The 22,711-nt window shown below is 45.1% G+C and overlaps 1 protein-coding gene across 11 annotated transcripts in view; it reads right to left on the bottom strand.

The window, feature by feature from the left end:
• The window catches only part of sugct (succinyl-CoA:glutarate-CoA transferase), a 564,860-nt gene extending 544,535 nt beyond the window's left edge, over positions 1 to 20,325 (bottom strand). For 8 of the 11 annotated variants that reach the window (XR_011885312.1, XR_011885321.1, XR_011885314.1 and 5 more), the window contains exon 1: positions 20,106 to 20,324. Coding sequence is in view for 6 of the 11 variants with exons in the window: in XM_072252141.1 (XP_072108242.1) it covers positions 20,106 to 20,175 (70 nt within the window). In the remaining 5 variants the exon portion in view is untranslated. Of the gene's footprint in view, positions 1 to 6,677; positions 6,709 to 20,105 lie in introns of those variants that run through there. The other 3 variants (XR_011885315.1, XM_072252169.1, XM_072252215.1) reach the window with 2 other exon arrangements.
• Positions 20,326 to 22,711: the final 2,386 nt, after the last annotated feature.

The raw sequence follows: 22,711 nt of genomic DNA, 5'->3' as shown, positions 1-22,711 counted from the left end.
TATATACCTGAGGTGCTTAAGACCTAATTTGCCCCAAAAATTGCTGGACAACTTTTATTGATGTGCAATAGAGAGCATATTAACATGCAGAATGACCGCGTGGTACTCTAGCTGCAGTAAGACAGATCACAAGGCATTCCAGCAGGTGATTGGGATGGTTCAGCTCATCATTGGGAATCAACTGCTGGGCCTGGAGACAATCTGCAATTCTCGATGCCTATGGCACACTTGTAACATCACTGAAGACACATCCAATCCCAGACACTGTCTGTTCAATCGCCTGCCATCTGGTAGGAGATACAGAAACTTCTTAGCCAAGACAGTAAGACTAAAGAAACAGCTTCTTCACGAGGGCTGTTGTGCAGCTGAATAATGCTACACCCCAGCTTGTCAATGGTCTTTGAGTGTTATAGACTATCAAAATCACTTGTTGCATGCACATATGTTTTTTTTAAATTAAGCCGCACCATAGAACAGGTTCCTAAGGTTGTCATAGCCGAGAGTGGTAGTGGGGATAAGCTCCCACTACCTACTAAGTGCTCCAAATGACGAGCACCTCTAACAGCCTCTGACAACCAAGTCCAACTCTTGGCCTTCTCAGCCCAGTTCTGCATCCTATCGATGTCGCACTGTAACCACTGGCAACCCTCCAGACTATCCACAACACCCCCAACTTTTGTGTCATCAGCAAACATACTAACCCACCCTTCTACTTCTTCATCCAGGTCATTTATAAAAATCACAAAGAGGAGGGGTACCAGAACAGATCCCTACAGAAGACCACTGGTCACCAGCCTTCATGCAGAATACAAACCACCTGCAACCACCCTTTGCCTTCTGTGAGCAAACCAGTTCTGAATTCACAAAGCAAGGTCTCCTTGGATTTCATTCCTCATTACTTTCTGAACGAGCCTCGCATGGGGAACCTTATCAAATGCCTTACTGAAATCCATATACACTACATTTATCAATGTGTTTTATTACATCGCGTGCATTGTAAATATCTGTTTTGCACAGACTGGAGTAGCACTGCAATCTCATTGTCTTGAGCAATGAGAATAAAGTTCTATTCTGTTCTATCTTTTATCTTTTTAATAGCTTTTTTAGTTGCCTTCTGTTAGCTTTTAAAAGCTTCTCAATTCTCTGACTTCCCACTAGTTTTTGCTATATACCCTGTCTTTCACTTCCCTTAAAAGCTACGGTTGCCTAATCCTTCCTTTAGAATACTCCTTCTTTGGGATGTATCTACCCCACACCTTCAGAACTGGTCCCAGAAACTCCAGCCATTGCAGCTCTGCCTTCATCCCTGCTAGTGTCCCTTTCCAATCAACTTTGGCTAGTTTCCCTCTCATGCCTATGTAATTCCCCTTAGTCCAATACTTCTAGCTTCTCCCTCTGAAACTGCCGAGTGAGTTCTGTATCACTCTCTCCTAATGGTTCCTTTACCTTAAGCTCCCTAATCAAATCTGTTTCATTACACAACACACAATCCATTAACAGCTTTTCCCAAGTGGGCTCAAACACAAGCTGCTCTAAAAATACATCTCATAGGCATTCTACAAATTCCCTCTCTCGGGATCCAGCACCAATCTGATTTTCCTAATCTACCTGCATATTGAAATCCCTCATGATAAATGAAAATGCAACATAATTTTGAAATGAAAGCTTCTGAATCTGAAAGTAATGGAAATGCCCTTCGCCGAATGAGAAACTAAGGCAAAGATTGATCTGTCCTACATAAAATACTAAAAATGTAACTTCGAACTTTCACCACATTCCTGGCCAACATACTTGTCAAGATCAACAATATCGCAAATAAAATGGTTGTTCGGTGGAAAGCACTCTGACTGGTTGCATCAGAGTCTAGCATAAAGTCTCTAATGCACAAGATTGTAGACTCAGCCAGCTCCATCACAGCTCCCCACCATCAATGTTAGCTTCAACAGTCAATGCCTCAAGAAGGCAGCATTGATCATTAAGGACCCGCACCATCTGGGACATGTCTTCTTCTCATTCCTAACAGAAAGGAAGAACAGGAGCCTGAAGACCCACACTCAGTGATTCAGAAGCAGCTTCCTCCCCTCTGCCATCAGATTTCTCAATGGTCCATAAACCCGTGCACACTACATTATTGTTACAGCAGCATCTATCATCAAAGCCCCCCAACCCCTCCCCGCCCCGGCAACCAACCAGGCCATGCTCTGTTCTCACTGCTGCCATCAGGAAGGAGGTACAACAGCCTGGTCCCATAGCACCAGGTTCAGGAACAAATATCACCCTTCTACCATCAGGTTCCTGAACCACATTGATAACTTCATTCACCTCGACTTGCAGAGGGATTTACTCAAGAATGATCCCAGTTTAGATAGAGGAGCGGTTGATGGCTCTGGGCCTGTACTCACTGGAGTTTAAAATAATGAGGGGGAATCTCATTGCAAACAATCAAATATTAAAAGACCAAGATAGAATGGACATGGAGAGGACGTTTCCTGTAGAGGGGGAGTCTCAGATCAAAGGGCACAGCCTCAAAATACAAGGATATCCTTTTATACTTTATTGTCACCAAACAATTGATACTAGAACGTACAATCATCACAGCGATATTTGATTCTGCGCTTCCCGCTCCCTGGAGTACAAATATTAAATATTTAAAATATTAAAAAATAGTAAAAATTAGTATGTATTAAACATTTAAATTATAAATCATAAATAGAAAATAGAAAAACATAAAGTAAGGTAGTGCAAAAAAACCGAGAGGCAGGTCTGGATATTTGGAGGGTACGGCCAGATCCGGGTCAGGATCCATTCAGCAGTCTTATCACAGAGATGAGGAATTTCTTTAGCCAGCCGGCAGTGTATCTGTGGAATTCATTGCCACAGACAGCTGTGGAGGCTAAGTGATTGAGCATATTTAAAGCAAAGGCTGATAGGTTCTTGATTAGTAAGAGTGTCAAAGTCACGGGGAGAAGGCAAGAGAATGGGGTTGACAGGGATAATAAATCAGCCATGATGGAATGGCAAAGCAGACTTGTTGGGCCAAATGGCCTCATTTTGCTCCCATGTCTTATGATCTTAAGAGTGACTATCCTTCAAAAGATATTCAAATGGTTACTAGGTGCTTTCGTAAGTCCTGTTAGCTATGTGACTGTGAATACTTTACAAACAAATGTTTCCCAGCAGAGTTAGTTGATTAGCAGACATTATTAGCCTTTTCCACCAAACAAACTTAGCAAAACAACTTATTGACAAATCCCCTTTACATGTGATGATAAATTTTAATAAACCATGAGGTTTGGCACATCAGTCTAAAAGTCTTAACCAAAGAATAATCTCATTTATGCTGAGCTAAAGGGAGCAAAATCATTTCAGAGAGCAGCATAGCAAGTTGCGTACATGCAGTACTGATAAGAACCAATAAAAACCGATGCACTCAGGTACGTACGTATTTACAGCGGAAAGGATGTTACACTATTTAACAGCTCTGCATTAATCCTAGAGATATTTCTTTAAAAACAAAATTAAGATGGCACACACACAAAATGCTGGAGGAACTCATCAGGTCTGACAGCATCTATGGAAAGGAATAAATTGTTGAAGTTTTGAGCCGAGACCCTTCATCAGTCCGCTCCACCTGCCAGTCTTGATGAAGGGTCTCAGCCTGAAAGGTCGACTCTTTATTCCTCTGCATCAGAGTAGTGAATGTGTGCAAGAGAATTGCGTGTAACAAAAACTAAAAAGATACAGTGGATTCCAGATCATCTGTTTATCTGTTCATCAAGGCAGTCGCTTATCTGGGACAACTCTTAAAGATGGGGTATGGACAGTTATGGTCTTGGTGCCCTTGAATGGGAGTAGGCAGTTTAAATAGTTTAGTCATGGAATAGATGGGCCAAAGGGCCTGTTTCTGTGCTGTACTTTTCTGTAACAAACACTAATTGAGAAAATTGCCAGGATTCCCTTCATTTATTTGGAATGCTATGCTGATTAATTGGGGCAGGAACAGTTTTTAACTAGTGTCAGTCACATGTGTTTTGAGCTCAAAAAGCAGTAATTTTTGTCCCTAATAATTGGCAGGAAACAAGCAGTAAGAGGACTGTTTTGCTCACTTCAGTTTCAAGCATTCAGGCTTGGAGATGCCAAAGACAACCAGGAGTGAAAATGAAATGATTTCACTACTTCAAAGAACGCAAAGAATTTGCAGGTATCGACAATTACCTTGAACGTTTCAATGAATAAGCAAGATTTGGAGGATTCAATCGTCAAAAGCATTGTATGAAGGCAGTCCAATATCTGTACTAGCTGTCAGCACTGATTTTGTTCATTTACAGTCAATCAAAAGAACACGGCAGCGTACACTGAATTAATTCCTCTGTCGTTTACTATTAGGAACAAATATACAGCTTTATAGTACTGTATTTGTATTGGTAGTATTACAATTTGTTCTGTATTTTATTTAAATACATAACTTGTTCCTCGGTTAAACATCCGTTTATCTCTTATATACTTTTTCAACTATTTCCATGAAACTTCAGCTGATTGGGGCAGCTACCTAATTGGGCCAAAATGTACTGGTCTCAGTATGTCCCAATTAACCAGAATCCACTGTGTGTAGCATGAACACAATTGAATATTGTAAGGTGGCAAAAGGTCAGAGCTGATTAAATAGGTCACAGGACATGGTGTATTTCTGCAGAGGGGTGATGTAATTAATTGCATGAGGACTAAACAACACATGGTGGCCACATTACTAGGTACACCTGCACACCTGCTCACTAATGCAAATATCTAATCAGCCAATCACATGGCAGCAACTCAATGCATAAAAGCATGCAGACATCATTAAGGGGTTGAGTTGTTGTTCAGACCAAACATCAGAATGGAGAACATATGTGATCTAAGTGACTTTGACCATGGATGGGGTGGGTTGAGCATCTCAGAAGTTGCCGATGTCCTGGGATTGTCACGCACAAGGTCGTGGACCTCTACCATTAAGCGAGGGGGCCATGGACCCAAGGTTGCGAACCCCTGATCTAGAGTTTACATGGTGCGAGAACAAAAAAATCCAGTGAGTGGCAGTTCTGTGGTTGAAAATGCCTTGTTAATGAGTGGTCAGAGGAGAATGCCAGACTGATTCAAGCTGACAGGAAGGCGACAGTAACTGAAACACAAACACGAGGAATTCTGCAGATGCTGGAAATTCAAGCAACACACATCAAAGTTGCTGGTGAACGCAGCAAGCCAGGCAGCATCTCTAAGAAGAGGTACAGTCAATGTTTCGGGCTGAGACCCTTCGTCAGGACTAACTGAAAGAAGAGCTAGTAAAAGATTTGAAAGTGGGAGGGGGAGGGGGAGATCCAAAATGATAGGAGAAGACAGGAGGGGGAGAGATGGGGCCAAGAGCTGGACAGGTGATTGGCAAAAGGGATATGAGAGGATCATGGGATAGGAGGCCCAGGGAGAAAGAAAAGGGGGAGGAGGAAAAACCCAGAGGATGGGCAAGGGGTATAGTGGGAGGGACAGAGGGAGAAAAAGGTTCCTCCACCATCAACTCTGCTCTCAAACGCATCTCCCCTATTTCACGCACATCTGCTCTCACTCCATCCTCCCACCACCCCACTAGGAATAGGGTTCCCCTTGTCCTCACCTACCACCCCACCAGTCTCCGGGTCCAACATATTATTATCCGTAACTTCCGCCACCTCCAATGGGATCCCACCACTAAGCACAGCTTTCCGCAGGGATCGCTCCCTACGCGACTCCCTTGTCCATTCTTCCCCCCCATCCCTCCCCACTGATCTCCCTCCTGGCACTTATCCTTGTAAGCGGAACAAGTGCTACACATGCCCTTACACTTCCTCCCTTACCACCATTCAGGGCCCCAGACAGTCCTTCCAGGTGAGGCGACACTTCACCTGTGAGTCGGCTGGGGTGATATACTGCGTCCGGCGCTCCCAATGTGGTCTTCTATATATTGGCGAGACCCGACGCAGACTGGGAGATCGTTTCGCTGAACACCTACGCTCTATCCGCCAGAGAAAGCAGGATCTCCCAGTGGCCACACATTTTAGTTCCACATCCCATTCCCATTCTGATATGTCTATCCACGACCTCCTCTACTGTAAAGATGAAGCCACACTCAGGTTGGAGGAACAACACCTTATATTCCGTCTGGGTAGCCTCCAACCTGATGGCATGAACATTGACTTCTCAAACTTCTGCTAATGCCTCACCTCCCCCTCGTACCCCATCCGTTATTTATTTGTATACACACATTCTTTCCCTCTCTCTCCTTTTTCTCCCTCTGTCCCCCTCACTATACCCCTTGCCCATCCTCTGGGTTTCCCCCCCTCCCCCTTTTCTCTCTCCCTAGGCCTCCTGTCCCATGATCCTCTCATATCCCTTTTGCCAATCAACTGTCCAGCTCTTGGCTCCATCCCTCCCCCTCCTGTCTTCTCCTATCATTTTGGATCTCCCCCTCCCACTTTCAAATCTCTTCCTTCAGTTAGTCCTGACGAAGGGTCTTAGCCTGAAACGTCAACTGTACCTCTTCCTAGAGATGCTGCCTGGCCTGCTGTGTTCACCAGCAACTTTGATGTGAGTAACTGAAACAACTACGTGTTACAACAGTAGAGCATCTACTAACAGCAGAAGAGCATCACTGAACACACAAGTCAAACCTTGAAGTGTATGGGCTACACCAATGGTCCCCAACCACCAGGCTGCAGACCGGTACGAAGCCACAAAGCATATGCTACCGGGCCGTGAGGAAACAATATGATTTGGCAATATGAAACGATATGAGTCAGCGTACCTTTCCTCATTCCCTGTCATGCACTGTTGAACTTGAAATAACCTACCAAATCATGCCAAATAACACATAAAACCTAAAACAACACTAACATATAGTAAAAGCAGGAATGATATGACAAATACACAGCCTATATAAAGTAGAAATAACGTATGTACAGTGTAGTTTCACTTAACAGAATCGGGAAGATTAAGCCAAAACTGATTTGTAGAAAAAAAATCGGCACGTACACGCATGCGCACACAGGTGCCCGCGCAAGGCTTCATGGTCATGGTAGTCTTTCTCGGGGCAAACACAAGTGTCCCGTATTTGACTGCTACTTTTGTCCCTTATTCGGGAGTGAGAAAGTTGGCAACCCTACTTGAAGAACCACCCCCTCCCCAACCACCCTGGTTGACTGGTCCGCAAGAATATTGTCGATATGAAACCAGCCCGCAGTGCAATAAAGGTTGGGACCCCTGGGCTACACCAGCAGAAGACCATGAACATACACTCAGTGGCCACTATATTAGGTACAGAGGTACAGAATAAAGTGGCCACTGAATATATATTTCTTATGATTTATACTGTATTGCACTATGCTACTGCCGCAAAACAAGAAACTTCATGACGTATGTCAGTGATAATAAACCTGATTTGATTCACAAGACACGGTATATTTCTGCAGAGGATGGAAACTACACCACGAATACAGTAAGTTTTGGAATTCTAGAGTTTTGCATGATTACATTTGGAGCTCAAAGGTCATTTATGCCTAACGACACTTCAAGAAAATTTAACCAAGTGGCTCAGTTGTTCCTCAGTGAAAAAGTAAAGGGCACCATGAAGGGCAAAGAACATATTTTGTTTGGCAGTGAAAAGGGGAAGAAAGAAGCAAGATCTTCCACGTTTCCATGCTAATGATGCATTCTACCGATTCCCAATAGGCAACTCATTATAAATGCAACAATCAGATTTTCAGGAGCGAGGAACAAAGTTAGATGTGGGATTTTTGTAAAATGGGATTTTTGTAAAATGCCAGCATAAGTAAAAAAAAAAGTGGAAAACAAATACAGATTAATTTGTTACTTGGAACATGAGGCAAAGATAAAGATTAGCTTTGTTTGTCACATGCACACTGAAACGCACAGTGAAATGTGTCGTTAGCATCAAATCAAATCAGCAAGGATTACGCTGGGTCATGCTTCCAGCACCAACATAGCATGCCCATAACTACTAACCCTAACCCGTGTGTCTTTGGAATGTGGGAGAAAACCAGAGGCTTCTTTACAAACAGCAGCAGGAATCAAACCCCCAATCAGTGATCGCTTGTGCTATAAAACGTTACACTAATTGCTACAGTACCGTACAGCTGTGCAAGGGAATTGCGGAAGGGGAGGCTTTGGAGTTTTGGGTTACTGTGGGTAGTTCCAAGACAGGAAAGATCTGACCAAGACTGCCAGTTTGTCCTTGTCAGGACATCCTGTAAAATAGTTGGGGAAATTAGCAGCGCAAACAAGTTAAAGACAAATGAGCAAAGATTCACATACTAAACACTGAAGGAACTCAGCAGGTCAGGCAGTATTTATGGAAATGAATAAACGTCAACGTTTCGGGCTGAGACCGTTCATCAGGACGGGGAAGGAAGGGGGAAGAAGACAGAATAAAAAGGTGGGAGGAGGGGAAGGATAGCTAGAAGGTGATAGGTGAAACCATGTGGGTACAAAACATAAAGGGCTGTTGAGCAATGCACATCTGCTGGAGTTCACACACAAAATGCTGGAGGAACTCAGCAGGCCAGGCAGCAATATAAAGGAGGCTGCATCATGAACACCCGACACAATAAGCAGCCCCAGCAGATTACAAACAAGAGAAAAATTTGCAGATGCTGCAACACACACAAAATGCTGGAGGAACTCAGCAGGCCAGGTAGCATCTACGGAAATGAGTACAGTCAATGTTTCAGGCTGAAACGTTGACTGTACTTTATCCATAGATACTGCCCCTGCTGAGTTCCTCCAGCATTTTGTGTGTGAGCCCCAGCAGATTTGCAGGTGAAGTGTTGCCTCACCTGAAAGGAATGTTGAGACCCTGAATGGAGGTGAGGGAGGAGATGAATGGACAGGCATAGCACTTCACAAAGATTAATGAGAGTGGTGGATGGGATCAGATTATGGTCTGACTAATCAAGAACCTATCATCCTGTTTCAAATATACCCAAAGATGAGATCTCAGCCATCTGTGGCAGTGAATTCCAGATTCACCACCCTCTGGCTAAAGAAACTCCTTCTTACCTCTATTCTCAAGGGATGTCCTTCTATTCTGAGGCTGTGTCCTCTGGTCCTAGACTTCCCCACTATAGAAGACATCCTCGCCACGTCTATTCTATCTAAGCATTTCAGTATTTAACAGGTTTCAATGAGATCCCCCCCCACCACACCCCCCATTCATTCTTCGAAACTCCAGTGAATACAGGCCCAGCACTATCAAATGCTCCTCATACATTAACCCTTTCATTCCCTGGATCATTTTCAGAAACGTCCTCTGGACCCAGTTAACATTTCATTCAAAAGCCAGCATTTTCATCTATATATCTCAGAACTGCAGAAGACCAAAGTGCAAAGTAAAATTTGTTATCAGAGTACATACAAGTCACCACGTACAACCCTGAGATTCTTTTTCCTAAGGGCATACTTAGCAGATCTATAGAATAGTACTGTAAACTGTAACATCAAGACCTGTTAACTGTAAACAAACTGCAAATGCAGATATAACTAGTAATAGATAATGAGCATGAAATAACAACACAACAGGTCCTTAAAAGAGCCTGATGGTATGGGATTGTAACTGTTCTTGAACCTGGTGGTGTGAGTCCTGAGGCTCCTGTACCTGACGACAGCAGCGAGAAAAAAGCATGGCCTGAGTGTAAGGATCTTTGATGATGGATGCTGCTTTTCTTTGGCAAGGTTTCATGTAGATGTGCTCAATAGTTAAGTGGATTTTACCCATGATTTACTGGGCCGAATCCACTACCTGGTGAAGGATTTTCCACTCAAAGGCATTGGTGTTCCCACACCAGGCCGTAATGCGGCCAATCAGCACACTTTCTACCACACATCTATAGAAGTTCGCCAAGATTTTCAATTACATGATACTTGGATGAGCATGTCTTATGAAGATAGGTTGAGTGAGTTAGGGCTTTTCTCTTTGGAGCCATGGAGGATGAGAGATGACTTCAATGAGGAGTTCAAGACAGTAAGAGGCATAGATAGAGTGGACAGCCAGAGACTTTTTCCCAGGGCAGAAATGGCTAATGTAAGGGGTCATAAATTTAAGAAAAGCTTTTGGGGGGGGATGTCAGAGCTAAGTTTTTTTTTACAGAGTGATGGGTATATGGAATGCCCTGCCATGGATAGTAGCAGAGGCAGACAAATTAGGGATATATAAGAAACTTTTAAATGGTGGAAAAAAGAGGACTATGTGAGAGGGAAGGGTTGGGTTGATCTTAAGAGTGCCTTAAAAGGTCAGCACATCACAGCCCTACACTGTGCTGTTCTGTTCTATATTCCAAGTACTGGTGCTTGAAGGCACAATTCTATTATTCAATTATGATCACTTACATTGGAAGCACAATTTCTGGAACCTGGAGCAAAATAAAACACCCTTTCATCAGTACAAATTAAGGATCTCAACTCAAAACATCAATTGTCCATCGACAGGTGCTCCCTGACCCACTGAGTTACTCCAGCAGCTCATTTTTGTATAGTTTACAAAGTTGCTTTGCAATCTCCAAAATACTTTCAACTCCAATGAACAACCTCTTATAGTTACTGCTCTTCTTCGAACAGTAAGAAGGTAATGGTATACATCATATCTCATCAAAAAGGCAGCACCTACTTCAGTACTTCAATGCAGGTTTCATCGTTTAAGTGGGTTTGAATCTCCAACACGAATACTACCAACACAGGTCAAAGCCAAGGGGGAACCTCTTCACTCAGAGAGTGATGTGAGGGTGGGAGGAAACCAGAGCACCCAGAGAACGTACAGGGAAAACTTACAGGCAGTGATGGGAATTGAACGCCGAACTCCAGATTGCCCCAGAGGTGTAATAGCATTGCGCTAACCACTACTTGAACATGGCACCAAGATGGGTAGCATGACTAGATGGGCTGAAGGGCCTGATTCTGTGCTGTGGTGCTCTATGACTCTGATACTAACAGAATTACACTTAGGAATGTTGATAGCCAATAAATTTCAAAAAGAAAATTATTGCATCCATCAATGCGATTTGCAATCCTCTGTTCCAGACAGTGAACTGGCTTTAACCCTCAATAGTTTATGATTTATAAATATGTTTATACTGAGTCTATAATCAGTAATGTGTCTGACTGATTCAAGCATGTCTTGGACTTCAGGATGTGGTCTCACAGAACGCCAGAATCCAAGCAGAGAGCTACTGATAGGTCAAGCGGTCACATCAAAGTCTGGTGCACTGCGTCACTAGATGCTAGATGGGCTATCTTCATTCCTTCATTGTCTCTTTTCTTTCTCACTTTCCCCCTGTATGGATATTGGTGACAGGGCAAAGGGAAAATACTAAAAATGTTCGAACTTGATTACCTAAGAAATGAAAAAAGAATTGCAGAGAACAGAATTTTTTAAAAAATATTGGACATGTTCACAACACACACAAAATGCTGGAGGAACTCAGCAGGCCAGGTAGCATCCATGGAAAAGAGTACAGTTGACGTTTCGGCCCATAGATGCTGCCTGGCCTGCTGAGTTCCTCCAACATTTAGTGCGTGTTGCTTGGATTTCCAGCATCTGCAGATTTTCTCATTTGTGATTGGATACGTTCAGGTCAGGCAGCATCTAGAATATTGAATATTACAGCACAGCACACCACACTCGGCCCATGATGTTGTGCTGACCTGTTAATCTAATCCAAAATCAATCTAATCCTTCCCTCCAGAGCAGCCATCCATGTGCCTCTCTGAGAGCTTAAATGCCCTTAATGAATCTACTATACCTGTAACACCCCTGGCAGTGCGTTCCACACAACCACCACTCTGTGTTAGCCAGCTGCTGGTATAGCAACATCAGCACTGGACTTCGAGTCATGTGCTGTCGGGTTCAAATCCAGCAAATCACACTGATGAATGAAATAATGATCTTTTCTTTTTGAAATTAATTGGCTGACAACATTCCTAAGTGTAATTCTGTTAGTATCAGAGTCTTAGAGCACTACAGCACAGGCACAAACCCTTTGGCCCATCTAGTCATGCTACCCATCTCAGTACCAGGGTAGAGTAGCAGTTAGCACAATGCTATTTCACCACTGGGGCAGTCTATAGAGAGGAACAGGTGGACGTTATTTACTTGGATTTCCAGAAGGCGTTTGAAAAGGTGCCACATGAAACACTTATCCATAAGGATGCATAGAGTTGGGGTGATGTATTAGCATGGATAGAGGATTGGTTAACCAATAGAAAGCAGAGAGTGAGGATACATGGGCGTTACTCTGATTGGGCATCAGTGGTGAGTGGTGTGCTGCAGGCGTCGCTGCTAGACCCACAACTATTCACGATATACATTAACAACCTGGAAGAGGGGACCAAGTGTAGTGTATCTTAAGTTTGCTGATGACATGAAATTGAGTGGAAAAGCAAATTGTGCAGAAGATACGGAGAGTCTGCAGAGAGATGTAGGTAGTTTAAGTGAGTGGGCAAGGGACTGGCAGATCGAGTACATTGTTGGTAAATGCGAGGTCATCCACTTTGAAAGGAAAAATGGAAGAGCAGATGATTATTTAAATGGTAAAAGATTGCAGCGTGCTGCTGTGCAGAGGGAATTGAGAGTGCTTGTGCATGAATCACAAAAGGTTGGTTTGCAGGTGCAGCAGGCTATCAAGAAGGCAAATGGGATGTTGGCCTTCATTGCTAGAAGGATTGAATTTAAGAGCAATGGGGTTTATGTTGCAACTGTACAGAGTACTGTTGAAGCCACATATGGAATACTGCATGTAATTCCGGTCTCCTTACTTGAGGAAGGATGGACTGGCATTGGAGGCAGCGCAGAGGAGGTTCACCAGATTGATTCCAGAGATGAGGGGGTTAGACTATGAAGAGAGATTGAGTCGCCTTGGACTATACTCACTGGAATTCAGAAGAATGAGAGGAGATCTTATAGAAACATATAAAATTATAAAAGGGATAGATAAGATAGAGGCAGGAAAGTTGTTCCCACTGGTAGGTGAGACTAGAACCAGGGGATATAGCCTCAAGATTCAGGGGAGTAGATTTAGGACAGAGATGAGGAGGAACTGCTTTTCCCAGAGAATGGTGGATCTGTGTTATTCTCTGGCCAATGAAGCAGTGAAGGCTACCTCAGTAAATATATTTAAGACAAGCTTGGATAGATTTTTGCATAGTAGGGTAATTAAGGGTTATGGGGAAAAGGCAGGTAGGTGGAGATGAGTCCATGGCCAGATCAGCCATGATCTTATTGAATGGCAGAGCAGGCTTGACGGGACAGATGGCCGACTCCTGCCCCTATTTCTTATGTTCAGCCAGCTCCTTGCACACTTTCCATCCATGTTGGGTTAAGCATCAAGCTAGCAACTCAGCATTGTAAAAAAAAACAGACAAAAGTGCTAAAGAAATGGCAAGGATGCCACCCGATGCACCACAAGGCACGGAAAGGAATAACAACAACCGCTCTGTATAAAAAAAACCTACTTGATATCCTACAAAGTTTAAATTTTTTAAGATTAAAAAGATTTGCGGAACTGGAGCCAAATTTGTAAAGAATGCTTAATCACAGGGTATAGGTCTAAATTAGTAACTTTAGCTAATTGTTTATTAGATAGAGTTAACGTTTCAAGCTAGAGGTAATGTATCAGAACTCTGCTGATTTTGACAAAGGATCGCTGACCTGAAAGATTCGCTCTGTTTCTCTTTCCATGGATGCTACCTAGCCTGTTGAGTGTTTCCAACAATTTTTGTTTCAACTTTATTTATTTATAGATACAGCGCAGAACAAGGCCTTGTGGCCCTTTGAGCCACACTGCCCAGCAACCCTACCCTAACACTATCCGAATCACAGGACTGTTTACAATGACCAATTCACCTACCAACCTGTACATCTTTTGACTGTGGGAGGAAACCCATACAGTCACGGTAAGAATGTACAAACTTCCTTACAGAGGACTCTGGAATTGGAATTGAACTCCGACACCCTGAGCTGTAACAGCGTCATGCTAATCGATGATCTAACAAAGTTGCCTTTACTGCACAGCCGAGATCGAAGTTTACCAATAATAACTCATGTTTGCAGGCTGCTGGATTTCTTAAATGCACTAAAGCCTATGAAAAAAATCATGCTCTATCTCCAGCAAAAAAAAATCACTGAACACTTTTTCCTGTTACCCTCAAAATGCCTCCTTTCACCATTTGGTACTTGAGAGTCTGCGGACTCCCAATCTCTCTATGCTCTGCCATGTCACCTCCACAACTTCTCAACACATCACCAGCACCAGCCTACCTACCATTAAGGGCATATATACAGGAAGGTGCTACAAAATGCCAGCAATTCCATGAAGGATCCTACCCGCCCTGCTCATGGCCTGTTTGTCCCATTCCCATCAGGGAGGAGGCTGCACAGCATCCATACCAGGACCACCAGACTCAAAAGCAGTTATTTTCTCCAGGCAGTAAGGCTGATCAACACCCTTGCTGAAAGTCACCTTATGTACAGACCCTCCTGCGTCTGGTGTCACTTTACAGACATACAGTCTATGTATATAACCAATCATTTGTATTTATATTTATTTTGGTTTTTATTATTGTGTTCTTCATTTTATTGAGGATTTTTGTGCTGCATCGGATCCGGAGTAACAATTATTTCATTCTCTTGTATTCTGGAAATTACATTAAACAATTTTGAATCAGTACTGCTAAGTAAACAAACTCTCACATCAGACAGCTTTCTCCAGCATTTTTGTGGATCCACACCACAAACCCTGAAAACTGAAATAGCCAGACGACTGAAATCACTTGGAACTGCTTCAGAAAGTTCTGACTGGGCAGGATCCAAATTCCTGGAGCTTTGCTGGGTGAGGAATTATTCTGAAGAATGAGAAATAGGTGTAAGGGGTTTCTTCTTTCATGTTATTTGCTAAGGCTAATCAAATGGCTTCTCTGTAGTGTTATAATAAAATGGCTTCTCTGTAATGTTAACTGCTGAGGTAAGGGGTTCTCTGTAGCAGCATGTTTGGGTTATAATCAGCGATAACGGGACTTGTATTCATTTGCAAACCAATTGGGATAGATGTTATTCTTTCTTGTGTGTGTGAAAGCTGTTGTTTGCGTGGGATTTGGGGAGAACGTGCCACGGGGATGGAGAGAGAAGACGCATATGAAGAGATGCTGTGAGCTGGCTAGCGGAGCTGACCGCGAGCGGGGGCTCAGGACCCGTGGAGTTCGGAGGAAATCGAATGGTGGACCGAGGATACTGCGTGAGCTCCAACAAGTTACTTGTGCTCGAACTGTCTAATTATTATTCTTGGCGCCTTTTTATTTTATATTTTGCTTCTCTACTAATCCCATAGGTCAAGTAAGAGTTATAAAATCTTATTTATTTAACCACATCCTGTGCACGGCTTGTCATTACAGGGTACTGATTTGAAACAGGGGGCACATCGCACAGCATTCACCCAAACAAGAATTCTAAGGTTTGGCCGGGCAGGGGGTTATCACCCCGAGATCATGCCACTAGGCAAAGCGAGTGCTACATAGGGAAAGTAACACACACAAAATACTGGTGAACTCAAGCAGGCCAGGCACCATCTATGGAAAACAGTACGGTTGACATTTCGGACCGAGACCCTTCAGCAGGACTGGAGAAAAAGATGAGGAGTAGAGTAAAAGGTGGGGGGGGGGGGGCGGGGTGGAGAAACACAAGGTTGATGAGACCACACCCAGGTTGGAAGAACAACACCTTATATTTCGTCTGGTTAGCCTCCAACCTGATGGCATGAAACCGGGAGGGGGGAGGGGTGAAGAAAAGAGCTGGCAAGTTAATTGGTGAAAGAGGTACTGGGCTAAAGAAGGGGGGATCTGATAGAAGTCAGAAAGAAAAAGCGGGGGAGGAGCACCAAAGGGAGGTAATGGGCAGGCAAACAGATAAGGTGAGGAGGGGAAAAGGGGATGGAAAACAGTGAAGGGGTGGAACGGGGGGCACTACCGGAAGTTCAAGAAATCGATGTTCATGCCATCAGCTTGGAGGCTAACCAGACGAAATATGAGGTGTTGTTCTTCCAACCTGAGTGTGGCCTCATCACGAGAGTAGAGGAGGCCATGGATAGACATATCGGAATGGAAATGGGAAGTGGAATTAAAATGGGTGGCCACTGGGACATCCCGCTTGTTCTGGCGGACGAAGCGTAGGTGCTCAGCAAAGCGGTCTCCCAATCTACATCAGGTCTCACCAGGAGCACCAAGAAGCAGGATCTCCCAGTGGCCACCCATTTTAATTCCACTTCACATTCCAATATGTCTATCCATGGCCTCCGCTACTGTCACGATGAGGCCACACTCAGGTACAACACCTTATATTCCATCTAGGTAGGCTCCAACCTGATGGCATATACATTGACCTCAAACTTCCGGTAATGCCCCCCACTTCACCATTCTCCATCCCCTATTCCCTCTCTCACCTTATCTCCTTGCCTGCCCATCGCCTCCCTCTGGTGTTCCTTCCCGACTTTCTTCCTTCCATGACCTTCTACCTCTTATTAGATTCCCTCTTCTCCAGTCCTGTACTTCTTTCACCAATCAACTTCCCAGCTCTCTACAGCACCCCTCCTCCTCCCTGTTTCACCCTTCACCTTGTGCTTCTCCCTCCCCTCCCCACATTTTAAATCTCTTTTTCTTCAGTCTTGCTAAAGAGTCTCGGCCTGAAATGTCGACTGTACCCTTTTCCTAGATGCTGCCTGACCTGCTGAGCTACATAGAAAACATAGAAACATAGAAAACATACAGCACAATACTGGCCCTACAGCCCACAAAGCTGTGCCAAACATGTCCCTACCTTAGAACAACCCAGGCTTTACCCATAGCATTCGATTTTTCTAAGCTCCATGTACCCATCCAGGAGTCTTTTAAAAGACCCTATCATTTCCACCTCCACTACCGGCAGCTCATTCCACACATTCACCACTCTCTACATGAAAAACTTACCCCTGACATCTCCTCTGTACCTACTTCCAAGCACCTTAAAACGAGGCCCTCTTGTGCTAGCTACTTCAGCCCTGGGGAAAAGCCTCTGACTATCCACACAACCAATGCCTCTCATTATCTTGTACACCTCTCATCCTTCATCACTCCAAGGAGAAGAGGCCAAGTACACTCAACCTATTCTCATAAGGCATGCTCCCCAATCCAGGCAACATCCTTGTAAATCTCCTCTGCACTCTTTCTATGGTCCTTCCTGTAGTGAGGCAACCAGAACTGAGCACAGTACTCCAAGTGGGGTCTGACCAGGGTCCTATATAGCTGCAACATTACCCCTTGGCTCTTAAACTCAGTGTCCCACTTGGTGGCGCAATAGTATCAGCACCATGCTCCAGAGCAAAGGTTCCCAAGTTCGAATCCAAGTCCGGTTGAGCGTTGAGCTAGCAACTCGGCCTCGTTAAAACAAGAATAGCTTGCTACAGAAGCACTGTCAAAAGACGGTGCCCCGATAACACTGCCGAGTTAAGGGCTATAAATAAATAAAATCTTAAACTTAATCCCACGATTGATGAAGGCCAATACACTGTATGCCTTCTTAACCACACAGTCAACCTGCATAGCAGCTTTGAGTGTCCTATGGACTCGGACCCCAAGATTCCTCTGATCCTCCACACTGCCAAGAGTCTTACCATTAATGCTATATTCTGCCATCATATTTGACCTACCAAAATGAACCACTTCACACTTATCTGGATTGAACTCCATCTGCCACTTCTCAGCCCAGTTTTGCATCCTATCAATGTCCCGTTGTAACCTCTGACAGCCCTCCACACTATCCACAACACCTCCAACCCTTGTGTCATCAGCAAATTCACCAACCCATCCCTCCACTTCCTATCCAGGTCATTTATAAAAATCACAAAGAGTAGGGGTCCCAGAACAGATCCCTGAGACACACCACTGGTTACTGGCCTCCATGCAGAATATAACCTGTCTCTGCCTTCTGTGGGCAAGCCAGTTCTGGATCCACCAAGCAATGTCCTCTTGGATCCCGTGCCTCCTTACTTTCTCAATAAGCCTTGCATGGGGTACCTTATCAAATGCCTTGCTCAAATCCATCTACGGCTCTACCTTCATCAATGTGTTTAGTCACATCCTCAAAAAATTCAATCAGTCTCGTAAGGCACAACTTGCCTTTGACAAAGCTATGCTGACTATTCCTAATCATATTATGCCTCTCAAGATCTTCTCCATCAATTTACCAACTACTGATGTCAGACTCACTGGCCTATAATTTTCTGGGCTATCCCTACTCCCTTTCTTGAATAGAGGAACAATATCCGCAATCCTCCAATCCTCCAGAATCTCTCCCATCCTCATTGATGATGCAAAGATCATTGCCAGAGGCTCAGCAATCTCCTCCCTCGCTTCCCACAGTAGCCTAGGGTACATCCCATCCAGTCCCGGTGACTTACCCAACTTGATGCTTTCCAAAAGCTCCAGTACATCCTCTTTCTTAATATCTACATGCTCAAGCTTTTCAGTCCACTGCAAGTCATCCCTACAATCGCCAAGATCCTTTTCCGTCGTAAATACTGAAGTATTCATTAAGTACCTCCGCTATTTCCTCCGGTTCCATACACTTTTCCATTGTCACACTTGATTGGTCCTATTCTCTCACGTCTTATCCTCTTGCTCTTCACATATTTGTGAAATGCCTTGGGGTTTTCCTTAATCCTGTCCACCAAGGCCTTCTCATGGCCCCTTCTGGCTCTCCTGATCTCATTCTTAAGCTCCTTCCTGCTTGCCTTACAACCTTCTAGATTCATATCATTACCTAGTTTTTTTTTTAACCTTCTGTAAGCTCTTCTTCTTGACTAGATTTACAACAGCCATTGTGCACCGTGGATCTTGTACCCTACCATCCTTTCCATGTCTCATTGGAACGTACCGACTTAGAAGCCCACGCAAATATCCCCTGAACATTTGTCACATTTCTTCGGTACATTTGCCTGCGAACATCTGTTTCCAATTTATGTTTCCAAGTTCCTGCCTGATAGCCTCATAGTCCCCCTTACTCCAATTAAGCACTTCCCTAACTTGTCTGTTCCTACCCCTATCCAATGCTATAGTAAAGGAGATTAAATTGTGATCATTATCTCCAAAATGCTGTCCTACTGAGAGATCTGACACCTGACCCAGTTCATTTCCCAATACCAGATAAAGTACAGCCTCTCCTCTTGTAGGCTTATCTACATATTGTGTCAAGAAACCTTCCTGAACACACCTAACAAACTCAACCCCATCTAAACCCCTCACTCTAGGGAGATGCCAATCAATATTTGGGAAATTAAAATCTCCCACAACAACCCTGTTATTATTACTCCTTTCCAGAATCTGTTCCTCCTGCATTTTGTGTGCGTTCCTTAGATTTCCAACACCTCAGATTTCCTCATCAGAAATAGGGAAAGGTTCGCTTAGCAAGCCATTGCAGAGCATTTTGCCCACAGACTCCACACAATAAGGTGCAGTCAACTTCCACTGAAGCTGCATTGAAATTTTCAAGCTCCACTCTGCACCCCCAACCAGATGTTCTGTTGTAGAGAACAAATTCTACCCCCGAGTCAAAGGTGCTGCTAGACCAGGACAATATCCCAAGCACCATCAATAACAGGCCATGGACTCAGGGACCTGGGCTATATTATTTCTTGTGACTATGTTTTTCTGTAATTGTGCTGTTGGTACTGTGTTTTGCATCTTGGCCCCAGAGGAATCTATTTCGTTTGGCTGTATTCATGCATGGTTGAACTCAGCACAGGGGAACTCCTACGCTGGATTAATGGGAACTTTCTCCTAAGCAGCAAACTTGTCGTACAGCAGCAGAGCATCCAGAACTGCCTGTCTCACCGTGGGAGTGGGTGAGGTGGGAGCTGGAGGATCTGAGGGAGGAGGTGTAGTGGGATGAGGAGAGTTGAGGGAGGTTCGGGGAGTTTGAGAGTTGAGGGAGGCTGACTGAGGTTGTTAAGGATGATCAGAGTGGTTGAGCGGACTCCCCGGGACACGGGCCTTCCGCTGCCCGGCCCTACCTGCGCTCAGCCGCCGCCAGACCCAACGCCAGCCCGCTCCTGCTCCCGCCGCCGCCCGCCTCCGCAGCATCTCCTCGCCGGAAATGGCCGCCGTCCGCCGGTGGCGATCTCACCACAAACCGGAAAGGTGCACCGCGGAAACAGGACCGACCCGGTGGCGGGTGAGTGTGGGGAGCTCGCTGGCGGAGGCAGGGTGAGGGGTGACCGCGGGGGATGACGGCGTGCGCGCGGCCGCGGGGTGGGATGAGGGCGAGCGCGCGGCCGCGGGGTGGGATGAGGGCGAGCGCGCGGCCGCGGGGTGGGATGAGGGCGAGCGCGCGGCCACGGGAGGAGATGGGGACGAGCGCGCGGCCGCGGGATGGGATAGGGACGAACGCGCGGCCCCAGGGTGGGATGAGGGCGAGCGCGCGGCCGCCGGAGGAGATGAGGGCGAGCGCGCGGCCGCGGGAGGAGTTGGGGACGAGCGCGCGGCCGCGGGAGGAGATGGGGACGAGCGCGCGGCCGCGGGAGGAGATGAGGGCGTGCGCGCGGCTGGTGGCGGGACCATGCGGAGCGGACGTCTCGATGAGGCGGCGTCCAGTGTGGGATATCGCAGAGCTTGTGGGTGAGAAGGGGGAGGAAAGAGTCAAGATTGCTTAATGTCACTTCCAGTCCACAAGTGCAAAGGAGAATGCAATAATTTTTAATCTGGATCCAATGCAGCACAAAAAAACGCAATAGCATGAAGAATCCCTGGAGAAGGATCGCAGCCCAAAACATCCACTGTCTGTTCATTTCCTTAGACGCTGCCTGACCTGCTGAGTTATTCTGGCATTTTGTGTATGTTGCTTTGGATGTCCAACATCTGCAGCCTTTCTTGTGTCCATGAGATAAAGAACTTAACAAAAATAACAAAAAAAAGCACACAGTAACCTACAGATTGGGTGGTGAAATGGAGATACATCTTTACCAAAGGTGTAAGGTGATCCTTCTCTCCACTGGCCTGCAGGTCACCCATGGGCAAGGTATAGCACCTGCTCAGCCTTCAACACGATCAGCGTCATGTGAAGCCATGGGATCAGGTGTTGGATGGTCGTATGAGCAGCTGGTGCATATCACAAGTCCTGGTTATGTGACCACTGACACCAGGCAGACAATCTCTGAAGACTATTGAAGAATATCTCTGAAGAATATCTGTCTTGTAAAGATACTGCCCAGAAGAAAGTAATGGCAAACCACTTCTGGAGAAAAAATTGCCAGGAACAATCATGATCATGGAAAGACTGTTACTACCCACATTGTACGAAAGTGGAAAATTGCAAATGTCATTCCACTCTTCAAGAAGGGAGAGAAGCAGATGAAAGTTGGTTTGACCTCAGTGGTTGGGAAGATGTTAGACCATAAGACAAAGGAGCAGAATTAGGTGATTTGGCCCATCGAGAAAAGGAAGGTGGAGGGGCACCAGGCAGAAAAGATAGGCGGGTGAGGAGAAAAGGTAAGGGGGCAGAAAGAGAAACTGAAGAAGGGGGGGCAGGGGGAATTACCAGAAGTTGGAGAAATTGATGTTTATGCCATCAGGTTGGAGACTATTTTGATGAAATATAAGGTGTTGCTCCTCCAACCTAAGAATGACCTCATCATGGCAAAAGAGGAGGCCATGTACCAACGTGTTGGAATGGGAATGGGGTTTGAATTAACATAGTTGGCCACCAAGAAATCCTGCTTTTTGTAAATGGAGTAAAGGTGCTCGACAAAGCAGTCCCCCAGTCTATGTTGGATTTCACCAACGTAGAGAAGGCTGCTTCGGGATCACCGGACACCATGGATGACCCCAGAAGATTTGCAGGTGAAGTGTTGCCTCACCTGGAAGGACATCTGAATGGAGGTGAGGAGGAGTGAATGGGCAGGCGTTGCACTTCTTTAGAAGAATGAGGAGAGACCTTATAGAAACATTTCGAATGTTGAAAGGCATGGACAGAGTGGACGTGGCAAAGTTGTTTCCCATGATGGGGGAGTCTAGTACGAGGGGGAAATGACTTAAAGATTGAAGGGCACCCATTCAGAACAGAAATGTGAAGAAATTTTTTTAGTCAGAGGGTGGTGAATCTATGGAATTTGTTGCCACAGGCGGCAGTGGAATTCAACTCATTGGTGTATTTAAGGCAGAGATTGATAGGTATCTGAGTAGCCAGGGCATCAAAGGTTATGGTGAGAAGGCGAGGGAGTGGGACTAAATGGGAGAATGGATCAGCTCATGATAAAATGACGGAGCAGACTCGATGGGCCGAATGGCCGACTTCTGCTCCTTTGTCTTATGGTCTTTTGCATGCAGGGATAAATAGATTAGTGGGGAGGGATGGACAGACAAAGGAATCACGGAAGGAGCGATCCCTACAGAAAGTGGAGAGTTGGGATGGGGGAAGTAAGGTAAAGGTATGTTTCGGTGATGGATCCCACTGAAGATGGTGAGATTTCCAAAGGATGGTGTGTTTAATGCAGACACTCATGGAGTGGTAGATGAGAACATGAGGGACTGTTAAGGTCTCAGGAAGATGGGGTGATTGGGGAATGGAAGAGATAACCCCGGTTGTGACATCCACTTTACCATGGGACTGAGAGAGTGGAAC

Source organism: Mobula birostris, chromosome 1 (genome assembly GCF_030028105.1).
Source record: "Mobula birostris isolate sMobBir1 chromosome 1, sMobBir1.hap1, whole genome shotgun sequence".
Lineage (NCBI taxonomy): Eukaryota > Metazoa > Chordata > Chondrichthyes > Myliobatiformes > Myliobatidae > Mobula > Mobula birostris.
Note: the sequence above shows the minus strand (reverse complement) of the source record. Positions and strands in the feature narration are given on the sequence as shown.